Source organism: Schistocerca americana, chromosome 6 (assembly GCF_021461395.2).
Source record: "Schistocerca americana isolate TAMUIC-IGC-003095 chromosome 6, iqSchAmer2.1, whole genome shotgun sequence".
Classification (NCBI taxonomy): Eukaryota; Metazoa; Arthropoda; class Insecta; order Orthoptera; family Acrididae; genus Schistocerca; species Schistocerca americana.
Window position 1 is genome coordinate 503454547 of NC_060124.1, and position 23531 is coordinate 503478077.

The 23531-nt window shown below is 42.9% G+C and overlaps 1 protein-coding gene across 2 annotated transcripts in view; it reads right to left on the reverse strand.

The window, feature by feature from the left end:
- Window positions 1-22392, reverse strand: part of LOC124619636 (juvenile hormone acid O-methyltransferase-like) — a 39397-nt gene extending 17005 nt beyond the window's left edge. For both annotated transcript variants that reach the window (XM_047146151.1, XM_047146150.1), the window contains exons 1-3: window positions 22306-22392; window positions 6890-7095; window positions 855-1045 (exon numbers count right to left, since the gene is read on the reverse strand). In XM_047146151.1, the coding sequence (XP_047002107.1) occupies window positions 855-1045; window positions 6890-7075 (377 nt within the window). In that variant the 5' untranslated portion in view covers window positions 7076-7095; window positions 22306-22392. The remainder of the gene's footprint in view (window positions 1-854; window positions 1046-6889; window positions 7096-22305) is intronic.
- Window positions 22393-23531: the final 1139 nt, after the last annotated feature.

Here is a 23531-nt window from a genome sequence, read left to right on the forward strand (position 1 = left end):
GTAGAATTAAAATGATATACAAATGTAAAGTCAAAAGAAACACCAGAAAAAGCTACAAATGCCGAAACAAGCTTGTCGTCAACCTATGTAAAAACAACAAGGAATGAATTATTTAAATTTTGTAAAAATATAAAGAAAATTTCATCATGAACTGAAATTTAGAAATGGGATTAGCAAAATTTCTATTTCTGGACCTAGTGAAAACAAGACTGAATATTTCTTTGTTTTCTTTTGCTAGTGCCTTTGTCCCACATGTTGCGCAGGGTCGGCATGGTTACGGTCAGATTTGGCATGGTTAATTTTAAGGGGTGGCTGGATGCCCTTCTTGTCGCCACCACGCACCTCTTGGGATGGAACGTGTGTACCCCAGCTGTCTGCGTCTAGTGTAAGCCATGGTATAGTGCGAACATGTTCAAATGTCTGCAAGTCGTGTAACTGAGGCGGGACGTGGGGACCAGCCCGGTATTCACCTAGTGGGATGTGGAAAACCGTCTAAAAACCACATCCAGGCTGGCCGGCACACCGGCCCTCGTCGTTAATCCGCTGGACGGATTCGATCCGGGGCTGGCGCGCCTACCCGAGTGCAGGAAGCAGCGCATTAGCGCTCTCAGCTGACTTGGTGGGTCAGAAAACGAGACTGGATGTGGAAGATAAAGTCAGTAGAATGCGTAATAGGTAAAACTATCGCACGTTTGGTGTTAAGAAGAGTGAATTCAATACACAGTTTGCATCTAATGAGGCTGAAAAATTGTAAGAGGGTTGCTACAGTTTGTAGGAAATCTACTTTGTACAGAGAGAAGAAAGAACAAGAAATAATTTGCATAAATATCTGCAGCGACATTGCCTGGCCTCACCTTTGCTCCGGAACCCAGTGCAAGCAGAAGAAGGAGAAGATCTTGTCGAATGGCGCCAGCTGGTAGACGGGCGAGGCGTCGATGTTAGGGTCGGCAATGTCGAGGAGCTGGAAGCTGAGGCCGGAGTGCGCCGCCCCGTACAATTCCGCGGCGTGCTCCACCATGGCAGCCGATACGTCTGTGCCCACCAGCTGCAAGAGCGATGCCGCTGTAAGGCGTCTTAGTGCTCATCATCACTACCATACGGTCTTTCGTTAGTGGCGAGTAAAATCTCTTTACGCATATGGAGCTGCAGCCTAAATATTACAGTTGTGGTATCGTCCTGAGATCGCGGCGCCACATCGGAGTTGGCAACGCGAATCGATACCACAGACATTACCGAGAGTTCGCTGCAATCCGCAACGATATATGGGAGGCGGTCCAGAAGACATCGCCTCCTTCTCAGCAACAGCAGTGCTCTCGCACTGGGGTCAATATAGACCTGAGCCAGGAAGAAAGCCCAGTTAGAGATCTCAGCTACAGCAGACAAGACGATCGTCTAGGACCAACGAGTAGTTAAAGTTTCACATGAACTTATTCTGTTGCTAATGTTGAAAATTGTACTTCAAGAAATAATTACTTAATTAGTGGATCAAGTAATGCCTTGCTGATCGAAGATAGTTGTAAATTATCTAGTACTCATGTGACAAAGAAGTATGTCAAAGTTAAGTAAATCTTTTATTCATTTCTGTAATAAAGTGAGCTAGTATTTCTTGTGTTCTAGTTTGGTGCACCTGCTCTCAGAGCAATCGAAGAACCTACGATTGTGGTCGGACGAAAATAGTTTCGTTCGGTCACAACAACAGTAGTTGACCGTTGCGGAAAATTCGTGCCTCCGACAGAAGAGAAGCAGTCGAAACAATATCTATCATGGAAGACTCTTGTAGGAGAAACGTTTTTATTCGCGTTGTCTTATACACATATGGGAGATGCAGTATGCATACAAAATCAGTTTAAAAGGTTGTTGCACTTAGTTTATATCTGTTCCGCATAACAGAGCCGTGTGCTCTACGCCATTTGTTGACCATCAAAGCCACCATCTAAACTGGAACTCCATTAAAGAAAATATGGAGAGAGCCAAAAGAATATGCAAAAAGTTGTTGTTGTTGTTGTTGTTGTTGTCTTCAGTCCAGAGACTGGTTTGATGCAGCTCTTCATGCTACTCTATCCTGTGCAAGCTTCTTCATCTCCCAGTACCTACTGCAACCTACATCCTTCTGAATCTGTTTAGTGTATTCATCTCCTGGTCGCCTTCTACGATTTTTACCCTGCGCGCTGCCCTCAAATACTAAGTAGGTGATCCGTTGATGCCTCAGAATATGCCCTCGCCAACCGATCCCCTCTCCTAGTCAAGTTGTGCACCAAATTTCTTTTCTCTCCAATTCTATTCAATACCTTCTCATTAGTTATGTGATCTACCCATCTAATCTTCAGCATTCTTCTGTAGTACCACATTTCGAAAGCTTCTATTCTGTTCTTGTCTAAACTATTTATCGTCCACGTTTCACTTCCATACATGGCTACACTCCATACAAGTAATTTCAGAAACGATTTCCCGACACTTAAATCTATGCTCGATGTTAACAAATGTCTCTTCTTCAGAAACGCTTTCCTTGCCAATGCCAGCCTACATTTTATATTCTCTCTATGTCGACCATCATCAGTTATTTTGCTCCCCAAATAGCAAATCTCATTCACTACTTTAAGCGTCTCATTTCCTAATCTAATTCCCGCAGCATCACCCGACTTAATTCGACTACATTCCATTATCCTCGTCTTGCTTTTGTTGATGTTCATCTTATATCCTCCTTTCAAGACACTGTCCATTCCGATTAGCTGCTCTTCCAGGTCCTTTGCTGTCTCTGACAGAACTACAATGTCATCAGCGAACCTCAAAGTTTTTATTTCTTCTCCATGGATTTTAATACCTACTCGTAATTTTTCTTTTGTTTCCTTTACTGCTTGCTCAATATACAGATTGAATAACATCGGGGATAGGCTACAACCAGGTCTCACTCCCTTCCCAACCACTGCTTCCCTTTCATGCCCCTCGACTCTTATAACTGCCATCTGGCTTCTGTACAAACTGTAAATAGCCTTTCGCTCCCTGTATTTTGCCACTGCCACTTTCAGAATTTGAAAGAGAGTATTCCAGTCAACATTGTCAAAAGGTTTCTCTAAGTCTACAAATGCTAGAAACGTAGGGTTGCCTTTCCTTAATCTATTTTCTAAGACAAGTCGTAGGGTCAGTATTGCCTCACGTGTTCCAGCATTTCTACGGAATCCAAACTGATCTTCCTCGAGATCGGCTTCTACCAGTTTTTCCAATCGTCTGTAAAGAATTCGTGTTAGTATTTTGCAGCCGTGGCTTATTAAACTGATAGTTCGGTAATTTTCACATCTGTCAACATCTGCTTTCTTTGGGATTGGAATTATTATATTCTTCTTGAAGTCTGAGGGTATTTCGCGTGCCTTATACATCTTACTCACGGGATGGTATAGTTTTGTTAGGCCTGGCTCTCCTGAGGCTGTCAGTAGTTCTAATGGAATGTTGTCTAGTCCCGGGGCCTTGTTTCGACTTAGGTCCTTCAGTGCTATGCAAAAAGTAGGAAAAATATAAAAAGGTCACCATGGCGTATATGTAAGATCCTCGCCACATTCTCTTGAGTGAGCGGGAAGGTCGGCCTGACTGTAAGCTAACCGCCAGCGAAGAGTAGTCCTACTTTTGAAGGGAAGTGCCACGACGACACGAGTCGTACGAAGCTTTGAGTAGGTACTAGACCATGCAGTGCGATGGTGACACGGGATGGCCGCCATCTTATTTGCATATCGTTAACTGACGTACGGCTTTGGTCAAAGTCTTGGCTTGAGTTGGAGCACTGTGTATCAATCCGTGTCGACGGTTCGCACACGCGTCCAATTGCGCCCCTTTTCACAGTCCATCAATATTATTGTTGAGGGCAGTGGAGTTATTAGTCGCAAAATATAATGTCTTCCGGTGAATCCTGGCTTTCAAGGTCCGTAATGTTAGATGCATACAGGTTGTCGACTACAGTGCACTGTTGAGCGGCATAGCCGATAAATGTCAGATGTGACAGTATGGGATACTAGTGGAAACAATAACCGGTCTCGACTCGTACATACTCAGACTCCCTGAACATAAACATCCACACCAGGGAGGTATTAATCCCAGAGTAGTGAACATGCTCCATAAATTAATTAAGCAGTTCAGTGTTCATCTGCATGTGGCAAGGAACGGAGAAGCCTTCTTCGAAAATCGGCAAGTACCTCTACCTCCCTGGAGTCTCTTCACATGACGTAACACAGTCATTACATCCTTGGTCGGAAATTTGTTCGTCACACTCGCTTAGTAATCACTTTTAGTACATGAGACGCGCGCAGAGGAGATTCCACAGTAACATAACCACGCTCACGTTGAAGCCATACTACAGCAAATGCTGTGACTATATTACGAGGGTCTCAGTTTACGAAAATCTGAATCGTAGTGTATTGTTAAGTTATTCAAGTAGTTTAAGTATGTTATGCACTTGATACGTCATTGGTATCTCTTCTTCGCTGTTATTAAAGGTAGTTAATTTTCTAAAATCAGAACTAATTATGAATCTGATTGCAAGTGTAGCAGATTATGTCGATAATGAAAGGCAAACGAAAGTAAACGTTTTTACATCCACTTTGCGTTATAAAGATGTAGGATGGGTGCCTCAGTTACTCAAGGCCAATTGTAAACTCCAATTTCTCTTCATAGAACTTTTATTTCAGGATTTCATATCACCAACAAACTTCGAGAAACGAAAGGTCAAATTCAGGTCTTCTTTTTCCCCGTTGTGAACGTATCTTTTTCATCCACCCTTTATGACAAAGATGCGTGAGTGAATCGCTGTCCTCTGTAGCCAACTCACAATTAGTGTCGACTACATCAAAGTTTTCACTCTCCCCTACGAGCTGTTGTTGGCATGTGAGACTTTGGTCTTGGATTCGGTATGACTTTATGTTCCAGTGACGCGACGGATATTGGAATATACGGCCACCGTTTTCCTGACGAGAGACATTCACACAGTACCTGTGCTGATCTTCGTCGTGAGCATGCTACGGATGGAAGGCACATTTGAGAATACCGGAATTTTATGATGGCGTGACTGGCAGCTTCAGTAATGCACCTTTATCCAGAGTGGGTGCTGTGACATATGCTATGAGTACAGGTCGCGTATTTGTGTCGTAGTTGCTCCAGGAGTACTGCATCACATTTAGTGGCAGATCTAAAGTCACTTAATTTTGCTGCTGCTATGGAATTTCTGAAGTACTTTCAGCATCAAAATAGTAATGGTGCGGCCTTCCAATTACAGGTCTTACTGTCAGATGCGACCTATTTTACGCTTGTTAGATAGTTTAGCAGTTAGAATAGCCACGCCTGGAACTGTTTTGGTGTTAGAGCTCACTAAAGACTTTTCGTAATACATACGTGTTTATATTTATTTATTTATATTATTTATATTTATATTATTTACACTACTGGCCATTAAAATTGGTACACCAAGAAGAAATGCAGATGATAAACGGGTATTCATTGGACAAACATATTATACTAGAACTGGCATGTGATTACATTTTCACGCAATTTGGGTGCATAGATCCTGAGAAATCAGTACCCAGAACAACCACCTCTGGCCGTAATAACGGCCTTGAAACGCCTGGGCATTGAGTCAAACAGAGCTTGGATGGCGTGTACAAGTACAGCTACCCATGCAGCTTCAACACGATCCCATAGTTCATCAAGAGTAGTGATTGGCGTATGGTGACGAGTCAGTTGCTCGGCCACCATTGACCAGACGTTTTCAATTGGTGAGGGATCTGGAGAATGTGCTGGCCAGGGCAGCAGTCGAACATTTTCTGTATCCAGAAAGGCCCTTACAGGACCTGCAACATGCGGTCGTGCATTATCCTGTTGAAATGTAGGGCTTCGCAGGGATCGAATGAAGGGTAGAGCCACGGGTCACGACACATCTGAAATGTAACGTCCACTGTTCAAAGTGCCGTCAATGCGAACAAGAGGTGACCGAGACGTGTAACCAATGGCACCCCATACCATCACGGCAGGTGATACGCCAGTATGGCGGTGACGAATACACGCTTCCAGTGTGCGTTCACCGCGATGTCGCCAAACTCGGATACGACCATCATGATGCTGTAAACAGAACCTGGATTCATCCGAAAAAATGAGGTTTTGCCATTCGTGCACCCAGGTCCGTTGTTGAGTACGCAATCGCAGGCGCTCCTGTCTGTGATGCAGCGTCATGGGAACCGCAGCCATGGTCTCCGAGCTGATAGTCCATGCTGCTGCAAACGTCGTCGAACTGTTCGTGCAGATGGTTGTTGTCTTGCAAACGTCCTCATCTGTTGACTCAGGGATCGAGACGTGGCTGCACGATCCGTACCAGCCATGCGGATGAGATGCCTGTCATCTTGCCTGCTAGTGATACGAGGCCGTTGGAATCCAGCATGGCGTTTCGTATTACCCTCCTGAATCCACCGATTCCATATTCTGCTAGCAGTCATTGGATCTCGACCAACGCGAGCAGCAATGTCGCGATACGATAAACTGCAATAGCGATAGGCTACAATCCGACCGTTATCAAAGTCGGAAACGTGATGGTACGCATTTCTCCTCCTTACACGAGGCATCACAACAACGTTTCACCAGGCAACGCCGGTCAGCTGCTATTTGCGTATGAGAAATCGGTTGGAAACTTTCCTCATGTCAGCACGTTGTAGGTGTCGCCACCGGCGCCAACCTTGTGTGAATTCTCTTAAAAGCTAGTCATCTGCATATCATAGCATGTTCTTCCTGTCGGTTAAAGGGGGGGCGGGGTTGGTGGTAGAAACCCACTGAGGTACTGGGCTGTTGGACCTGGAGGATTCATACTGCTGGAGATAAGCTCAGTGGAGTTTAGAGGAAGGGAGAAATCTGTTATGCGAACCTGGGTGTGTGGAGGCAGCCTGGGCAGTAGCAGGTCGACGGTGACGTCTCCGGCGCCGCAGCCCACGTCGAGCACTCGCAGGGGCGGCGCCGGCCACCGCAGCGATGGCCACGCCGCCTCCAGCGCCGCCGACGCCTCCCACCGCTGGAGCCCGTTGGACCGCGAGTACAGCTCCGCCTTGTCCATTGCGACTGCCCCACGAGAGACTAAATGGGAAGCCAGAAAACACCAGGAAGTAACTGTTTATAGTCTCGCCAGCCTTGACATAGAGACGAATTGGAGGTAAAACCTTATGAGGAGCCATCCACACACTAACGTTTAAATGTGTATCGGGAGTACCTACCGCAGTGGAAATGGCAGGTTATGGTGGCGGGTAGGGTGATGGACATTCTGGATCAAGAAACCTCCTGGCACATTAAAACTGTGTGCCGGACCGAGACTCGAACTCGGGACCTTTGCCTTTCGTGGGCAAGTGTTCTACCAATTGAGCTACCCAAGCACGACTCGCACCCCGTCCTCGCAGCTTCAGTTCAGCCAGCATCTTGTCTCCTACCTTCCAGACTTCACTGAAGCTCTCCTGCGAACCCGGCAGCAGTGAAGTTTGGAAGGTAGGAGACGAGATACTGGCAGAATTGAAGCTGTGAGGACTTCACTGAAGCTCCCCTCTAACCTGGCAGCTGTGAAGTTTGGAAGGTAGGAGGCGAGATACTGGCAGAATTGAAGCTGTGAGGACTTCACTGAAGCTCCCCTCTAACCCGGCAGCTGTGAAGTTTGGAAGGTAGGAGACGAGATACTGGCAGAATTGAAGCTGTGAGGACGGGGCGCGAGTCGTGCATGGATAGCTCAGCCGGTAGAGCAATTGCCCGCGAAAGGCAAAGGTCCCGAGTTCGAGTCTCGGTCCGGTACACAGTTTTAATTTGCCAGGAAGTTTCATATCAGCGCACACTCCACTGCAGAGTGACAATTTAATTGTGGATTCTGGATCAAATTTGACCTTCGACTGTCAGCTTGCCTATATTCACGGGCAGGGGCAAATGCATGACGCCATTGCACCCTACTTCTCTCCTAAACCTTCGATAGCTACATATCTTCCCTCCGTCTAGCCCTCCCACTCCCCCTCTCCCCTACCCCTTCATCGCCTCTCCCTCTCCCTACTCCACTTCTCTTTCTAAACGACGTCCCTTTGTTGGGAAGAGGCCAGTCAGAGAGCTTCTAAGCCAGTTGTGTCATGCATGTTGATTGCTCCCGAACAAAGCTCGTGTATCACAGCCGTAGCAGGTCATGCCATATTTTCTTTAGCCTCCAACATGTTTCTAAGGCTAGCTTAAGTGTTAGTTGAAAGATGTGATTGGACGAGCTAATACTGCACTAAAATATCGAGCTGTTATTAAGAGGGCTAAATATGTGTAACACCATTTGTGTAGAATCTCTTTGATGCATATTGGCAGGAATGGACATGGCTTAGGAATGGGGTGGGGTCAGGGGAGAGGGGAAATGGATGTTCAGGATGGGATGGAAGGGATTTGCCTAATTTGCCTATTGAAGAGAGTGTGGTTAAGGAGAAGGGTGAATCATGATGACGTGATGCGTTTGCCCCTGTATTTACACGCAGGAAATCTGACAATCAGATGTCACATTTGATCCAGAATGCATACAAACTAGTGTGAGATGTGATCAACCTGAATTTTTGGAGATAAATACTTCGTTTTTAGAGGCAAATACATACAAACATATAATTAGCTCCCATATAATTAGCTATTCAACACTAAGTTTTCAATTTCTGATTTTGAAACACCTTGCTGTTTCTGTTGTTCACATACAGTTTGTCCCTTCTAAGAGTCGTCTGGCGCTTTTTCTTTGGTATTCTGGCAGACATTTGCAATAACTGGAGTTATCGCAAACATATACCGCTCATTACATTTTTCATTCAACACTCAGTGTCAACGGAAACGGTCAGTTTGTTTTCCATTAAAAAAAAAATGTAACTTTATGTTCCAATTTGATAGGGAGATTAAATTAGTCTAGTGCAATGTCCGTTTTATCGATATTTTTTAATTTGGACAGTGAAACATGAAGAATAATTAGTACTCCAGCCAGTGACGGATTTACATATACGCCCACTAATAACAGACCTAGGGGTGGCACCTTAAGGGGGTGGCATTTTTTGCTCTGTACTCATTTTAACGTATTACGTTTTGAAATAACTGCGATTACAAACGACAAACATTTTTAATATTGGTAAACAACTTGTTGGTATAAGTAAGCCTTATGAACGAAATTCGACAATACAAGCTTGGAAATATACATAGTTTACTTGGTGACTGAATGGAAATCTAACATTGGGTTTCTGTCTGGTATCATCTTCATGATTGTTCAAAATATTTTGAAGTAAGCTGTCAGGATGGCAATGTACAATACAATGTTTGAAATGGTATTATTCCGAGAATTGTCGGCTGCTACTCAACCCTACCATTATTTTCTTCGTGAAAATACCGGAACCCCTGGAAAGCTGTGATAAACTAATCAGCAGTGACTTACATACTGTAATATGTGTGGGCCTCAGTATGTAAAACCCGACACTGCTTAAATTTCTTGTAGAAATTACAAGGAAGTATCAAGTGAACCCTCCATTACTGTAATTATTGTCAAAGCTGTGTAGTCTTCAGTATCTGAGCGTTGATTTAATGACACCCGTTTAACAAAACATGTTGATCCAGGGAATGTTTTATATTTTTATATACATGTTTATACGAAAAGAACGTAAGCAGAACACCTAATAACTAGTGAAATATGCTTCACAAGAGTTTAGAAACTTTGTCTATTTATTTACTTAGTTGTCTCTTTGGCGAAAAAAGGAGAAGTAACCAACTTTCGTTTGTCTCATTTGTTGTGCTGCAGCCCGCACGATATCAAAGTTCGCACTGTGTACAATCGAATAGTACGTGGCATTGTAAATTTTATATTAAACTACTTAACTAAGCTTTTTTTTCTTAGAGGAAAGGTTAATTTTATTTTATGTTGGAACAAAAGGTGCATTTGGGTGTAGACATAACAGCAGTGTTCACACATATGACAATACGCCACATCAATGTCAACAAGACTACTTATAGTTTGCCGGCCGAAGTGGCCGTGCGGTTAAAGGCGCTGCAGTCTGGAACCGCAAGACCGCTACGGTCGCAGGTTCGAATCCTGCCTCGGGCATGGATGTTTGTGATGTCCTTAGGTTAGTTAGGTTTAACTAGTGCTAAGTTCTAGGGGACTAATGACCTCAGCAGTTGAGTCCCATAGTGCTCAGAGCCATTTGAAGCCATACTTACAGTTTGAAGTCTGTCTTCTCTGCCCTGCCGGCCGGAGTGGCCGAGCGGTTAAAGGCGATACAGTCTGGAACCGCACGACCGCTACGGTCGCAGGTTCGAATCCTGCCTCGGGCATGGATGTGTGTGATGTCCTTAGGTTAGTTAGGTTTAAGTAGTTCTAAGTTCTAGGGGACTTATGACCACAGCAGTTGAGTCCCATAGTGCTCAGAGCCATTTTTTTTCTTCTCTGCCCATAGAAACCGCTAAAAATGTTATGAGAATAAGTGGGATAAGAGTCGATCCAGCACACCTCACGGCAAGAAATTGCAAAAATTATTTGCTCTTTAAATTAGAAAGACATTGTCAAGAGTATTCAGAAAATATTTGCATCCCAGCTAAAATTTCGGCGACGCGGGAAACAGAAGCCAAAGAAGGGACTGTCCCGTTTCTTTACGAGACGAATACCAGCCGGCAGGTGTGCTTTTACTGTTCGCTGACAACAGAGGAACAGGCGACAATGAAATGAAAGTAAATTATTCTGCATTGTAATTCTTTCACACCACAATTACGTCGAGTAATCCGAGTTGGTCAGTTCATCGCTCCGTGTTTAAAGGAAAAATCTTTGTGCTCGCTGGCCGTGCTTAAAGTTAAGAAGCTTTGTCCTCATTTGTGGTGTAGTGCGATTGGAACTGGATACAGTCTTTCTTTCCTTTTACGAATTTTTTTCTTTTGTTTTGACTGTTTGGTTGAAAATTCAAGTGCCATAACATGAATAACAGTGAAAAAAGCAAACGTGCAAAATTAGTGGGGCGGCATTTCGGAAATTATCGAAGGAAAGGCGAGAACGAGAAGCCAGTGTTCTCAAAATGCTGGTTCGCAGGAGAGCTTCTGTAAAGATTGGAAGGTAGAAGAAGAGGTACTGGCGGGAGTAAAGCTGTGAGGACGGGGTGTGAGTCGTGCTTGGGTAGCTCAGATGGTAGAGCACTTGCCCGCGAAAGACAAAGGTCCCGAGTTCGAGTCTTGGTCCGGCACACAGTTTTAATCTGCCAGGAAGTTTCATCGTACAATCAGTTTAACAGCTCATGCATCCAAGTTGCTGACATGAATAATATACCGAAAAATTGAAAATGAATGGAGGAGCAGTTAGATGACGATCAGTTTGGCTTAGGAAATGTAAAAGTACAAGAGAGGCAGTTCTGTCGTTGCACCTTGCGATAGATGCAAGACCTAAGAAAAATCTAAACATGTAAATAGGATTTCTCGACTAGGAAAAGCTTTAGACAATGTAAAATGGTACAATATGTTTGAAATTCGCAAGAAACTATTAATTTTTTTTATTTATTTGACCTGACAAGGTTTGTGCCTTTAGATAAAATATTTTTTTACATGAGATTTACCTGTAAAATAACAATAATTTTAATATGAAATATAATAATAAAATAGAACTGATGAAATTAAAAATGAGTTGGGTGTATGCAGAAACAACGCGAATAAATAGTACTGACTAGGAAGTAGTCGAGTTAATATTTCTACTACTTGTGCTGTTGCTGCTACTGTCACTAGTAATAGTTGTGACACTGACAGATGTAAAATTATTTAAAAGTATTTATAGGTGTACAGAAGTAATATATTCTTATGTCGCGAGTTTTGTGAGAGGGAAATTTAGGCAGACTGCACCAGCTAAGAGCAATGGGAAAGGGGGAGGTCTGGATGGAAGGAAGGATGTTGGGGAGGGAACGAATGCGTTCAAGCACAAGACTAGACATCAGCGCACGCTCCGCTGGAGACTGCAAAATTAATTCTGGAAACATCTCCCTGTGGCAAAGCCATGTCTCCGCGTTATTGTTTCTTCCAGGAGAGCTAGTTTTGTATGTTTCGCAGAAGAACCTCTATGAAATTTGGAAGGTAGGATACGAGGTACTGCCGGAAGTGAAGCTGTGAGGAGGGGTCGTAGGTAGCGAACACTTGTTCGCGACGGGCAAAGGTTACGAGATCGAACATCGTGTGGTACATAGTTTTCGTCTGCCAGGAAGAGTCCTACCAGCGCACACTCCGCTGCAGAGTGAAAATTTCATTCTGGAATACAGACATTGTTCTTGGTTCAGAAGGTATGTCACTATCTTTTCAAGCTGGAGATGTTATTCAGTTCTCTGATATAATGAGGTAAATGCGTTGGATCGTCATTGAGAGATAATGAAATACATATGGACATGCGAATGTACAGGCATGGAGGAAACGAACTTGACGTTAAATATTGGAAGAAGGCCTCCATTGAATCGTCAGCACATATCAACTTCGTCCACTGGAATAATCCGAATGAATTGATAGACCGATTATTATTGCTGCATCAAAAGTGGCAGGCACTAATTCACAGCGTAATGAAATAATATCTATTGGAGGAGCTTCAGGAAGCAGTGATTATTACTTGAGGTTTATGATGGTCGTGGGGAATGAAGACTCACCTAAACTCAGTTTGTTGAAAACTCAGCCATAAAAGGTTCTGTTCGAAAATTCAGAGGATTTAGAAACTGTTCACGAAATTATTACGTGGAATTTGGCATATAGAACAGTACGCTTCGGAGCTTTAGAACAGGAAGCGAGAGATCGTATTCGATTTCAGAGTAGGACTGAAGACTTACTATTTGACTGAAAGCATAAGGACACGTGTTAGTGGACATTAATATGGGCTGTGTCCACCCTTCAGGTTAATGATGGCTCAACTATGCTGGCAAGACAGAATGATATGTCTGAATATCTGTGGAGGAATGACTGCCCGTTCTTCCTCAAGACCCGAGATCAGAGAGGGTAGTGACGTTGGATGCTAATGTCTGGAGCAAAATCGACTTTCTCATACCAAAGGTGTTCCGTTTGTAGGCTAGTCCATTTCAAGAATATTAATGTGCACGTACTGTTGTCTCACAGGCGCTGCTTTATGACAAGGTGTATTTTTATGCTGATACAACAATCATATCTGAACTGTTTTCTACTGTATGGAGAGCACAGTCCTTTAAAATCTGTTTCAATATTTCATCATTAAGCGCTTTCTGAAGCGCAATAAGGGGATTTTAGCCTAACCACGAGAAACCCTCCCATATGTAACACCATCTCCTCTACTTCACTGCTGGCACAACAGATGATGGATGGGACATCGGCTTGCCACAGGGTATCGTGCGATTTATAACTCTAAATTACACGTTTTCAGTCATCAGCTGTTCAGTGGCGGCACTCTTTACGCAACTATCAGTATCTCTTAGCACTGACTACAGAAATGTGTGAGTTATGAGGAGCTACTCGACCATTTTACACCATTCTTTTGAACTTCCTACACACAGTCATTGTGCCAGCTGAACTCCTGGTAGCACTTTGCAACCGGCGCATGTTGTCTTCCACTGATTTCATGCGACTTTTCACAACCACCCTCCGCAATGCTTGACGGTCTCTAATCATCACTGCATAAGGGTTGCTTGGTCTTTGTTTGGCTATGGTTGTTTCTTCACGCTTCCACTTCACAGTCACATCCCCGACAACGGACTTGACGGCTTTAGAAGGTTTTAAATGTCCCTGATGTATCTGTTAATTATGTCATATCAAATGACTAGTCCAAATTCAAAATTAGTGAACTCTCCTGATGTGACTACTTCTCTGCTAACGACCAGTACTCACAGCCCACTTTTATGCTGGCGGGTTCTACATCTACATCTACATGGATACTCTGCAAATCGCATTCAAGTCCCTGGCAGAGGGTTCATCGAACCACCTTCGCAATTCTCTATTACTCCAATCTCGAATAGCGCGCGGAAAGAATGAACACCTGTATCTTTCCGTACGAGCTCTGATTTCCCTTATTTTATCGTGGTGATTGTTCCTCCCTATGTAGGTCGGTGTCAACAAAATATTTTCGCATTCGGAGGGGAAAGTTGGTGATTGGAATTTCGTGAGAAGATTCCGTCGCAACAAAAAACACCTTTCTTTTAATGATGTCCAGCCCAAATCCTGTATCATTTCTGTGACACTCTCTCCCATATTTCGCGATAATACAAAACGTGCTGCCGTTCCTTGAACTTTTTCGATGTACTGCGCCACTCCTATCTGGTAAGAATTCCACACCGCACAGCAGTATTCTAAAAGAGGACGGACAAGCGTAGTGTAGGCAGTCTCCTTAGTAGATCTGTTACATTTTCTAAATGTCCTGCCAATAAAACGCAGTCTTTTGTTAGCCTTCCCTACAACATTTCCTGTATGTTCCTTCCAATTTAAGTTGTCCGTAATTGTAACTCCTAGGTATTTAATTGAATTTACGGCCGTTAGATCTGACAGATCGATCGTGTAACCAAAGTTTAACGAGTTCCTTTTAGCACTCATGTGGATGACCTCACACTTTTCATTATTTAGGATCAACTGCCACTTTTCGCTCCATTCAGATATCTTTTCTAAATCGTTTTGCAGTCCGTTTTGATCTTCTGACGACTTTATTAGTCGATAAACGACAGCATCATCTGCAAACAACCGAAGACGGCTGCTCAGATTGTCTCCCAAATCGTTTATATAGATAAGGAACAGCAAAGGGCCTGTAACACTACCTTGGGGAACGCCAGAAATCACTTTTGTTTTACTCGATGACTTTCCGTCAGTTACTAAGAACTGTGACCTCTCTGATAGGAACTCACAAATCCAGTCACATAACTGAGCCGATATTCCATAAGCACACAATTTCACTACGAGCTGCTTGTGTGGTAGTGTCAAATGGTTCAAATGGCTCTGAGAACTACGGGACTTAACAGCTGTGGTCATCAGTCCCCTAGAACTTAGAACTACTTAAACCTATCTAACCTAAGGACATCACACACATCCATGCCCGAGGCAGGATTCGAACCTGCGACCGTGGCAGTCGCGCGATTCCGGACTGAAGCACCTAGAACCGCGAGACCGTGGTAGTGTCAAAAGCCGTCCGGAAATCCAGAAGTACGGAATCGATCTGAAATCCCATCTCAATAGCATTCAACACTTCATGTGAATAAAGAGCTAGTTGTGTTTCACAGGAACGATTTTTTCTCAAGCCATGTTGGCTGTGTGTCAATAGACCGTTTTCTTCGAGGTAATTCATAATGTTCGAACACAATATATGTTCCAAAATCCTGCTGCATATCGACGTTAACGATATAGGCCTGTAATTTAGTGGATTACTCCTACTACCTTTCTTGAAAAAATATTGGTGTGACCTGTGCAACTTTCCAGTCTTTGGGTATGGATCTTTCGTCGAGCGAACGGTTGTATATGATTGTTATGTACGGAGCTAATGCATCAGCATACTACGAAAGGAGCCTAACTGGTATACAGGATGGACCAGAAGACTTGTTTTTATTAAGTGATTTAAGTTGCTTCACTACTGTGAGGATATTTACTTCTACGTTACTCATTTTGGCAGCTGTTCTCGATTCGAATTCTGGAATATTTACTTTGTATCCTTTTGAGAAGGCATTTCGGAAGGCTGTGTTTTGTAACTGTGCTTTGCCAACACTGTCTTCGATAGTATCTCCCTTGCTATCGCGCAGAGAAGGCATTGATTGTTTCTTGCCGCTGACATACTTCACATACGACCAGAATCTCTTTGAATTTTCTGCCAGGTTTCGAGATAAAGTTTCGTTGTGGAAATTGTTGTAAGCATCTCGCATCGAAGTCCGCGCTAAATTTCGAGCTTCTGTAAAAGATCGCTAATCTTGGGGATTTTGCATCTGTTTAAATTTGGCATGTTTGTTTCGCCTCTCACGACGTACAGAGATCAGGGTCATACATACGGGTTTCCGTATACTTTTGATCAGATAGAGCATAGGCAGAGTTCGAGAGCCATCAGCACGAACCCGTTACCGAAGTTAAATGTCTCTGAGAGGTTAGCAGGTGCGCGTGGGCGTTGTCTAAAGTATAGTCGGCCGTCGTGTGTGTTGGCAAGATCGTGCAACGTAACTGAGGATGAGTGCTTAGTAGAAGCCAGATTAACACTACTTTGAAAATTATAGTTCAGCCTGGAATGTAGAATATCATTAACCTTTTATTCATTTCTCTAAATTATAGTGAAACTATGACCTGTATTTTATATAGTCCAGCATTTTAGTCCAATATCCTCATAGCAAGACCATTTTCGATTCAAATAACATCAGTAATTGAAGAGCCATAAGAAGTACAAGCTGCCATCGCTAGTCAGCTGCATCGTCCTGCTATACAGGATATGTCCAAGACCATCTGTTATCACAAAATGTTTTGACGATCTTCGCCAAGCAGAATTAGGAGACCACGATTCCTTATTCCACATGGAATTCTGACTGTAAATGTTTATCATCAGTGATCAATATTTATTCCATAAAACGCATGGGTTGCTACTACGAATTCTAAACGTGGTACAAAAGAAGCAGATGTACTTGAAAATGTATATACTGAAAAAAGGACGAATATCATCACATTTACAAAGGCTGATGTAGGAAAGGAATTTTGCAATGGTAGTTTAAAAAAATAATACAATATATCAAAGTTAATCATTACTGCACCATTTTAAAATATGATAGCTCCCAGCCGACCGCTGTGGCCGAGCGGTTCTTGGCGCTTCAGTCAGGAACTGAGCTGCTGCTACGGTCGCAGGTTCGAATCCTGCCTCGGGCATGGCTGTGTGTGATGTCCTTAGGTTAGCAAGGTTTAATTAGTTCTAAGTCTAGGGGACTGATGACCTCAGATATTAAGTTCCATAGTGCTTAGAGCCGTTTGAACCATTTTGATAGCTCCCACGGTTGATCGCTCCAACAAAACTCTTAAGTATATAGTATTCGAAGTTCCTAAAATCGATAAATATTGTACAAGGTTTGGTACGAGAATAAAGTCGCACAGAACACAGGACAATAAAAATAAAACCATCTGGTGTAAAGAATAATTGCCCTTAATCTTCTGCACATAAGAAAACGAAAATGACTGAATCTCATCTACTTAGATTAAAAGCGGGAGATTTCATTGGAGCTGTCGAACAGAAGACTGTTTTGAAAAAAATCATACTGCAGAATGGTCTACTCCAATATTCAACTTTTGCAAAGTCAAAAATTTTTTAACTCAAAGAAAGTAATCGGAGATCATATCTACTTGAAGATTACAACTCTTAGCCTGCAGCAGAAGCTTTCTATACAGCAGTTCTCGAGAAAGTGAAATATCCAACAACCCGTGTTGCTGAGAAAATTGTTCATAACAAAAATTGCAAAACTTTGGTAATTGAACAAAGATCATAAGAACTGGATTTCTTTGCAAAAGCTGTAGTAAGCTTGAAATAACGAAGATACCCATTTAACATGTTATGTACACACACGTTCGTGTGTGTGTGTGTGTGTGTGTGTGTTTCTGATGATGCCGTGTGGGTTCGGCGAATGCTAAGAAAGCAACCCGCCGACGTTCTCCTACCAGCGAACGAGATGGCGCGGTGTTTAGTATGATGGACTCGCATTCGGGAGGACGACTGTTCAAATCTCCTCGTCCGGCAATCCGGATTTAGGTTTTCCGTGATTTCCCTAATCCACTCTAAGAAAACGCCAGGATTTTTTCTTTGAAAAAGACACAGCTGATTTCCTTCTTCATCCTTCCGTAATCCGAGCTTGTGCTCCGTCTCTAATGACCACACTGTCGACGGGACATTATCATCTTCCCTGCTTCCTGTCCTGCCGCAGCCCTACGCCTGGAAGTAGGCAACCCGGAGTCAGTCATAACCCCTACTGCCTATTGTATACAAATACCCTTTATGATTTTTTTTTTTTTTTGGGCCATGAATAAACTCTATCTTTGCTTTTCCTCTACTCTGATGTTATAGTCCGACTTTCTGTATCATAAATAGATTTAATAATGTCATTTTTCACCGTTCGGTACAATTCTAATCGAAGTGACGTTTAGCTGAAGTTCTGTACAAACACACCTCCATTTGACAGTGACATTACCGTACATTCCATTCTGTTCCGTTGACTTTCAGCGTGATTCGACCTTAAGGTCCTGTAAGTGATGCATTGCGGAAGTTGGAGAGCACAAAGAAAGTATGCCCGTATGACAAAATACAAATGCACCGCTGCCCTTGTAGCACGTTTTCGTGAACAGGAAAGAAAGATTTAAAATTTATCCATAACTTGAAATGAACGGGTAGCTAGTCTGCGATACTTCGAGTTTCACAGTTTCGGCGTTCCTGTCACCAAAGCGTTTTCTAACAATTTCCAAGAGACGTCACAGCTATTTGTGGAAACGCTGAACAACTTCAGGTGTCTCTATGTTACACCTGTTCACGGTCGGGGGAACTGATTCATCACTCAACAAAGGCGTGAATGTACTCGAAATACGATAGGTATTTGCATACATAGGTTTTTCATGAACTTCAATTTACATGCTAAATATTTCCTTTAGAATCTAGAGAATAGAAGAGATAGCATCAGTTAGAAAGGGTATCGTAAGTTACATGTTCGTTAAGGTTGCAGTGCACAAATGAAAATGCGATCTCATCAAGTACCTAATAATATGCAGCTATGCGGTTAGAGAGAAAGAGATCGGAAATTGCAGTAACGAAATTAGTTGCTGAGCGCTAGGTGGAACGTCCGGCACATGTGCCGGGTTGTTTTATATCGTATAATAAAATTATGACCGTTTAAATGCAACTGGGGGAAATTTCTTTTTTTCCTGATGAATCATCTAGCCTAGTTGTGGAAACTTTAAATACTCTGCAGTCACTCTATCATTGTGCGTTTTGAATGCAATGAGAGCAACTATAAACATTTTATTAACGATCATAAGATGGCGCTTTTGACATATTTCATCACTGTAAATGTTTCCTATTTTTAAACCAATGAACTGTCCGAGTAGTTTGTCTATAGTGAGTGTTCAAACAAACTGTGTTGTGGAAAAAAGGACATTTCACGTGATGTTTTCATCGTATGAATTTACGAATTTTGTAGGTCTAGCGAAGTTCAGTAACAGCTCATGTGAACTGGTTTAAAGATATGATAAAACAATTCGACTGAGATAATGAAAAACCCGTGTACAATACACTAACAGAAGACATTACATGAATGTATTCGTACCAGCGTGAAACTAAGTAGCAGTAAACCAGTAACTCTCCGATTCCATTGAACTCTCGTGTATGAAACGGCTTCAAATTTCTGATTACTTTACAAATAAGTTAATGTGTTAAACATTCTACATTACGCATAAAAGTGAGAAAAAGTTTGGAAAACGTTTGAGATTATGTTTAAAGTTTATACTGGATAATTTGTGCTCCGGTTTGAGCATCCATATGTACATCTACATCTACGTGACTACTTTGCAATTTACGCCATGTTCTTAAAAATATCTCTCTACCGTTCCCCTCTCTAGCAGCATGTAGGAATAATGAGCCCTAAAACTTTCTCTAGGAGGCCAGATGTCTCTTACTGTATTGCGATGATCATTTCTCCCTATGTAGGCTGTCAACGAGAAAATATTTTCGCATTCAGGGGAGGAAATTGGCAATTGAAAATCTAGTTTTTCATGCATCGCAAATTTATGACGTCATACCTTCTGAACTACGTGTGGTACTGTGGTATAAATTTGCAGGCACATTCAGTAGTATATTCCGATAATGTCTGAAAACTGAGTTGTGAATATAGTTGGTAGCAAACAAGCAATAAATCAAAACGCCATGTCCGATTCTGTTTTACTGCATAAACATCGAAAACGTATTAAGCGATAAACATTTGTTCGTTTCATTTTGTGGGTGTGCCAGCAAGAAAGAGTTTCGTAACGGAGTGAAATTATGTGTAAAGTTTTTCCAAGTCACTAAATGCTCTTATTCACTGATTCTGGATGAATATAGTCTGGGTATTAGCGCACTTTGATTTACGATGCTTCAAGATTCAAAAAACGGTTCAAATGCCTCTAAGCGCTATGGGAACATCTGAGATAATTAGTCCCCTAGACTCAGAACTACTTAAACCGAACCAGCCTAAGGACGTCACACACATCCATGTCCGAGGCAGGATTCGAATCTGCGACCGTAACGGCAGTGCGGTTCCGGACTGAAGCGTCTAGAACCGCCCGGCCACAGCGGCCGGCGATGCTTCAAGAAATATACATAGTTTGTAACTGTGATACCCGTCTTTCCGTGCGAAACCTTTAAATTAAGAGTATCCCTCTTAATGAGTAGATTGTGACGCCATTTTAAATTTTTAAAATCGGTTAATAATTATATGAAATATTGAAAATCAAGTTTTTGTTGCCCTTGGAAGTGGCTAGATAGGCAACCCCTAAGTGATACTGGGTCCCATGAACCGGTTAGCCATTTACTAACGGAGATCCGAAATGAACTTACGCAAAAAAGTAGTTCGTTAGGGAAACTCGTTCAAAAGATGATTGTTTGTTTCTTTGCTTACAATGGACATGTCGCGACCATTGCTTTGAACCGTCAGAGAACAGCTTTAGTTGATAGTGGAAAACAATTTGTTTCCCATAAGTCATAGATAAAATTAAGAAAAACAAACGAAAATACCATATCGATCTGCACAGTGAAAATGCCAGTTGTCAGACAGTATATCACACAATCGATCATTTACGGAGTATAACATCATTTTTCGTATTCACGAAATACATCGCATGACGACTTCTTATTTTCCCTTATGCAAAACAAACCAATCATGAGCAGCAGGTTTCATCACCTTAAGAAACTGATGAGTCCCTGTAAACCCATGTTTTTGAGGAATCAGCAGTGGAGTTGAAAAGCATTTCCGGAATTGGCTTGCAAACACGGTGAACATCAAAAAGAAAAAGTGTTGTACCGAAAAGTGTTTCCTTTCATTGTTTTTGCAGAAATTAAAAAATGCGGCCCGTACATTATCTCATGCACGTTTTTCCATTAAGACGATTACACTATCGTGTCGTGAATTAGTGTAGTGATGTGACTTGTAACAGTAAGTAAGAGAGTAAAGTCATTCCTTGTAATTCGGTTGCCACACTGGGATATCGTCTTATCGTTGTCTGCGAAGTGTTTACGACATCTCCGAAACGTTGAACCGACACCAACGCGTTGTTCACCAGGTACATCGTAAGCCAAGAAACTAAAGAATAATTATGCGGTAACGCATCGCCATTCTTCACGAACAACCCTTTGAAAAGAGGCTATCTGTTGCAGATTTACTTGTATACAGTCTAAAATTGTAACGAAATCTGTAACTAAATTTTCCGTCGGTCATAGACAGAATAAAACAATCATATTAAATAGAAATCACTTTCCTGATATTCTGCAAATATTATTTATTTTATCACGAACAACCTATCGGCTTCTTAGATCATCGTTCGTGCTCAAGAAAACATTATTTCTCAGAACTTCAGGGAAGTGTCTACTTTTTAATATTAATGGTAAGTCATTGTTACGCACCTACGCTAACCGTTCTTGTCAACATTGTACATGTAAGAGATTGAAATGAAAAGACTAACCTTAACAGTGACAGTACGGCAGGCTACTCTTAGCAAGAACAAATTACAAGCGTGTCACCGTATAAAACGTGTTTTACATCAACGTTTAAAACGAAACACAGTGGTTGTCGTGTGTTTGGCGCAGCGCTGAACGAAATGTAAGTACATTGCACTCTTAGTCACTAGTATTTATCTCTTGTACTTAATTTTTAAATACAGTTCGTGATGAAGGCAAGGGTCCCGAGTTCGAGTCTCGGTCCGGTACACAGTTTTAATTTGTGACGCAGTTTCAGTTTGTAAATAGTACCTTAAGGTTTCAGATAACTGACTCTGGCTATTACACATCTTCGTAACAGTACAGAATTTCGTAGCTCATTGAATCAAATGTATCTTCACAGTATTATTAAAATCAGCGATATGCGGTACACTGCTGTCTTTAATGATGAAAATCACGTTCAGTTAAAAAAACATTTGGGCGTCAGCTTCGTCACTTGTTCGCGTGTAATATCTGCACTGACTGATAATCTACCAGGAGAGCTTTGATTCGATTTCCAGACTGTGCTGCGATGTGGCCAACACACGCTAGCGGCTTGTATGGTTGAGGTTTCACAAAAACTGTTGATGACAGCTCACGTAACGTGGTTACCGAGCAGACAAGCTGTGGGCATTTACCTTTGGGCGTGACGGGCAGAGCCGGTGGAGTGATGTGTGGGAGCGACGGGACGGTCCTCAGAAGCGGGCGGAGCGGTCACAGTGCGATGCGAGTGCCACCGTGTGGCCACTGCCGGCATTTATATAGGTCCAGCAGCTTCGGCCGCGGGCCTATTTCGAAGCCTCCCCTTCACTGCGGACGCCACCCGCTCCTCCTCCCGGCTGGCTCTCGGTACCGTGAGTTTTCTTGACCCCCACTCCGGCATCATCGGTGGAGATAACCCCGGGTACTCAGGAAACGCTCCTGGAGGCAATGTATGCGGCTGCGACAAGCGACGCCCGGTTATTCCAGCGCGCGCGACCTTCACGGCTACCTGCCGACTCGGACTGTCCTCTTCCGTTGCGCCTTACCGTCTCTTGCTCATTCAGTCGCTCTTTGGTTCACTACGATTCCCAAGTAGGCGAACGTCCACGCCATTCCATACTGACCTCTATCCTGCACACTCTCTTTCTACATTTAAATCTACATCTACATACATACACCGCAAGTCACCATACGGTGCGTGGCGGAGAGTACCCTTTACCGTAACTAGTTGCTAACTTTCCTGTTTCACTCGAAAATAGAGCGAGGGGAAAACGATTATCTATATGCCTCTGTATGTGCCTTAATTTCTCGATCTTATCTACGTGGTCCATACACGAAATGTACACTACTTGCCATTAAAATGGCTACACCACGAAGATCAGGTGCTACAGACGCGAAATTTAACCGACAGGGAGAAGATGCTGTGATATGCAAATGATTAGCTTTTCAGAGCATTCACACAAGGTTGGCGCCGGTGGCGACACTTACAATGTGCTGACATGAGAAAAGTTTCCTAACCGATTTCTCATACACAAACAGCAGTTGACCGGCGTTGCCTGGTGAAACGTTGTTGTGATGCCTCGTGTAAGGAGGAGAAATGCGTACCATCACATTTCCGACTTTGATAAACGTCGGATTGTAGCCTATCACGATTGCGGTTTATCGTATCGCGACATTGCTGCCCGCATTGGTCGAAATCCAATGAATGTTAGCAGAATATGGAATCGGTGGGTTTAGGAGGGTAATACGGAACGCCGTGCTGGATCCCAACGGCCTCGAATCACTATTAGTCGAGATGACAGGCATCTTATCCACATGGCTGTAACGGACAGTGCAGCCACGTCTCGATCCCTGAGTCAACAGATGGGGACGTTTGCAAGAC